The sequence below is a fragment of the Alligator sinensis genome, unplaced genomic scaffold (assembly GCF_000455745.1).
Source record: "Alligator sinensis unplaced genomic scaffold, ASM45574v1 scaffold128_1, whole genome shotgun sequence".
Classification (NCBI taxonomy): domain Eukaryota; kingdom Metazoa; phylum Chordata; order Crocodylia; family Alligatoridae; genus Alligator; species Alligator sinensis.
In genome coordinates this window covers 25,457-29,397 of record NW_005842968.1, presented here as the reverse complement: position 1 = coordinate 29,397, position 3,941 = coordinate 25,457, and the positions used below count along the sequence as shown (strand labels likewise).

At 59.2% G+C, this 3,941-nt stretch overlaps 1 protein-coding gene across 1 annotated transcript in view; it reads left to right on the top strand.

Moving 5' to 3' along the window:
• LOC102380521 (protein maestro-like) overlaps positions 1–3,525 on the top strand; it is a 9,325-nt gene extending 5,800 nt beyond the window's left edge. Inside the window, exons 2-8 of the mRNA XM_025192805.1 lie at positions 576–722; positions 1,045–1,224; positions 1,425–1,580; positions 2,012–2,146; positions 2,378–2,480; positions 3,179–3,244; positions 3,455–3,525. Of these exons, the coding sequence (XP_025048590.1) occupies positions 576–722; positions 1,045–1,224; positions 1,425–1,580; positions 2,012–2,146; positions 2,378–2,480; positions 3,179–3,244; positions 3,455–3,525 (858 nt within the window). The remainder of the gene's footprint in view (positions 1–575; positions 723–1,044; positions 1,225–1,424; positions 1,581–2,011; positions 2,147–2,377; positions 2,481–3,178; positions 3,245–3,454) is intronic.
• Positions 3,526–3,941: the final 416 nt, after the last annotated feature.

Sequence of the window (3,941 nt, the reverse complement as noted above, 5' to 3'; positions counted from 1 at the left end):
GTCACCAAAGCTGAGGCTCACAGGGACAGCCTTCTTCAGCCAGGTAAGGCCCCGTAGAGAATGAGCAGTTCGATGGAAAGGTGGCTGGTTGCTGTGCTCTTTCCTTGGGCAGTGCCCCAGCCCCGTCCTAGGAGGGAGGATCACTGGAATAACTTGAGAGGTTTCTCTTCTGCCCTTGCCCATGCCTCACCACTTCTGCCACGTGACAAGGAGAGGCAGACAGGGATTTCCTTACTGAGCCCTCATTTTAGCCAGCAGCTCTGAGCTTGGTCCTAACTAGTGCACCCTCTATAAGCACCCGGCATCCCAGGAAGACGCTGCTCTCAACCAAGCACTGCCCCCATCTACTCGCATCGGCACCACCTCTCCCGCTCACACTAGGCCCCTGTCCTGATGCTTGCCCTGCATCTAAGCAGACAAGCATGCCCACGTCCAACAGGAGAGCACCACGGGCTGAGGCTCTTCCTCGTGGTGTTTTGTGGGACTCTGCTCTGGCACGGGATACTTTTCTGCTGCAGGGCTGGGCTCTTGGCAATGACTGTGCTGGATCTCATGCATGTATTGGTTTCTTTTAGCTTACGAGTGACCCGTCCATTCAGGACGAGGAGCTGCTGAACGCAGCCCTTCTTCTGCTGGCAGAACGAGCCAGGGACAGCAATTACGCTGTTCGGCAGATGGCAGCCAGGGCCTTGGGGAACATGGCACATGGTGCCCCTTCGCAGGTGAGGTCGAAATCCCTCTGCCCTCTCTGGACCGGAGCTTGACCGTAGAGACCGGACAATGAGGCAGGGCTGAAAGTGTGCACAACCCCCCGACATATATCCAGTGTTGCTCTCTCGCCCCTGCGGTGTCTCTAGGGACCGTGGGGGTGACGAGTGTACTTTTGGTGCAGAAGTGGGTGCTTTGCATCTCACAGGCATACGGGAATGTAGCCGCGGGGGCTTGCTTGGACAGATGGAGTCCTGAACGCTCTGAGAATAGCGGGGCCCCCAGAGGTAAGGAGCGTAGGCGCTGATCCGTGTGTCACGTCTTCTGTTTGTCCAGCTGAAACACCACCGGACCCTCATCCTAGACACCCTGGTCCAAGCCTCCTTCTTGCCAACTTCAGATGAGCTAATGACAGAGGGCATGACATCTCTGGCCAAGGTCCTCAGCCAGTTGGGGACCAGGACAGGGCCCGTCATTTTGGCTGTGGGGACGCACGTCAGGGCCTTTTTCGACCACGTGAGTGAGCACCGCTCCCCATCCCCATTCGAATGCTCTTGGTTGTGGGCCCTATTGGGGAGGGGATGCACTTCCTGCCCCTTGCTCCAGTCCAAACTGGAAGATTTTAACTGTTGTGGAAGAAATGAGTTCTCAGGAAGAAAAGCAAGCCCGTGAGATAGAGGTTTGGTTGTGACCCCACTGGGGTTTCTTGTCCACAGAAGGATGATGCCCTGCGCAAGGCCTCATTTGCCCTGTTCGGCACCTTGGCAGGGTGCCTCAGAAAAAAATGGCATAGTTGGTATAAGACCCAGGTGAGGCAGAGCTGGGCAGCGCTGCTGCTGCACCTGCAGGACCCCAACAAGGAGGTGGCCAAGGTAAGGACCGGTGACACTGGTGTCCTCAGCCCCCCCAGATCTCCCCCATCCAGCCCCAGGGCAGCTCTGCCATTCCTGCATCCTGTGGTGGCCATCCCCTTCCCACTGGGGCGGCTCCATGCAGGCACCTCCTTGAGCTCGGGGCTGCCTCCCAGGTCCAGGGCAGGTTGCACATTCGACCCCCTGTGCATGCAGGAAGTCTCCCCGCATGGTTTACTGAGCGGGAGACGGGGGTCAGCTGCAGGTGGCACCTGAAAGGCAGGAGAAGTCCTCCCTTTGCCCACCGCCTCTCCTCTGTGCCTAGTGCCAGGCTCCTCCTGGCCAGCCCCTCCTGTTCCTGGCCTGGGCACAGTCGTGGGTCAAGAGGCAAGCCTTGGGCTCTGCTCAGCAGTCAGCAGGGAGTCCAGACCTGGTGTGACCGTGTTTTTCAGGAGTGCAGAAGAGCTGTGGGCCTCTGCTGCCCTTACCTGGGGCTCAGGAGGGTGCAGGGAGTCCTGGCCTTTTACGTGCAGGGGTCAGGAGAGGTGCGGGTCAACGTCCTGCTGCGAGACCTTTGCAGGCACTTGGTGAGTGAGTTTGCGAGCGGCAGGAGGCGAGGGAGGGCAGGGCTCTTTGTAGGATGGAGGGAGGGAACCAGGGCGCAGTGCCAATGCCTGCAAGGTCCGGGTCCAGGACCACAGGGCATAGAACAGGCCAAGATTGCTCCTTGGTGCTCCTGTTTCCTCCTGATCTGCACCAGCATGTGGTGCGGGAGGTCTTCTCACCACCAGGAGCTCACGTGTCCTTGGTCCCTCCAGGTCAAAGAAAAACTGGTACTCCTGGAGGGACTGTGCTACAGGACCAGGAGGTACTACACCAGCTCCTGGCCAGAGATCCGGGCAGCAGCAATACATTTTACCGGTGAGAGAGGATGCCTGGTCCCTGTGCGTTTCCCCCACCCCCACGAGGAATGGTCAAGCTGCGAATCAGCCCGTGCCTCAGGCTCCCCAGAAAGCATTGGGAAAGCATGATGCTCCCAGTGTTGCACGGCTGGTGTGGGGGGGGACTGAACCAGACAGCAGGGCTGGGGGTGGTGGCAGAGAAGCCCTGGGCCATGGTTCAGTCGTCCGAGTGATGGAGACGTGTCTGGGATGTGGGCACCCGGCATGGCTCAGGATTGCTTTCCCTGTGCGTTTCCCCCACCCCCACGAGGAATGGTCAAGCTGCGAATCAGCCCGTGCCTCAGGCTCCCCAGAAAGCATTGGGAAAGCATGATGCTCCCAGTGTTGCACGGCTGGTGTGGAGGGGGGCTGAACCAGACAGCAGAGCTGGGGTGGTGGCAGAGAAGCCCTGGGCCGTGGTTCAGTCGTCCCGAGTGATGGAGACGTGTCTGGGACGTGGTCACCCGGCACGGCTCAGGATTGCTCGGCACCACTTCATGGGGGAGGCAAATGGGATGGGGCAGGGGCGTCCTGGGCCGCAGCGTGCAGGGAGTGTGTTGGTCGTAACCGCCTGCGATGGCAAACACGGCACAGGGGAACCAGCGACCTGCCTCGGGGCTGAGTTCTCCTTGCACCCCGACCGGGGGAAGCTGATCGGTTGTCCTGCTGTGTGTTTAGGCATCATGCTGGAGTACAGCAGCCCAGGGACTACCAGGTGGCTGAACATCGCCCACTTGCAGAGCTGTAAGTCAGAAATCCAGCCCCTGCCCTTCCCTTCCCTTCTGGAGCCCAGAAGGAGCCGAGAGGCTGCAGGACCCCGAGAGACCGCACATCTGCATGCATTGTGCACTGCCCACCCCACATCACTCCTGAGCCCCGATGCCCAGGGATGACCCACCTGTGGCGCTGCTAGCACGAGTGGTCTGTTCACGAACGTCTCCTCTCTCCTTCCAGCTCTGATGTCCCTGGAGAAAGACTCGTCACGTCCAAGTCGCGGCCACCCAGGTCCTGGAGGCCATCTCTAAAAGCCCTTGGGGAAGGGTACAATCTCCAGACGCAAACCATGGGCGTACTCTGCCCCGTATATTTTCTATATTTTGCTTTGGGTGCCTGAGGCCCGGCACAAATTGAGATGCTGTTACGCGTGCATGTGTGTGCACACGCACGATTTCTGTAAATAAATTCTGTTCCTGGTTCCTCTGGCTGTTGTGGCTTCTGTCCTGAACACGGCAGAGAGAGAGGGGGGCGAAGCCTGGTAGCTTGGGGAGCGTGTGTCTGCTTGGTTGGGGCGTCCTGCCTTTTGGGGGGTTGTGTGGGCAGTGAGGTGGGCATTGCTGCTGAAGTCAGGGCATAGGAGCTACCACTTGTTAACCAGGAGCTGGGGCTCTCCCAGCTGTTTGGGGAGGTTAGATTGGGTTAAAAATGGCCACCAGTCTAACTT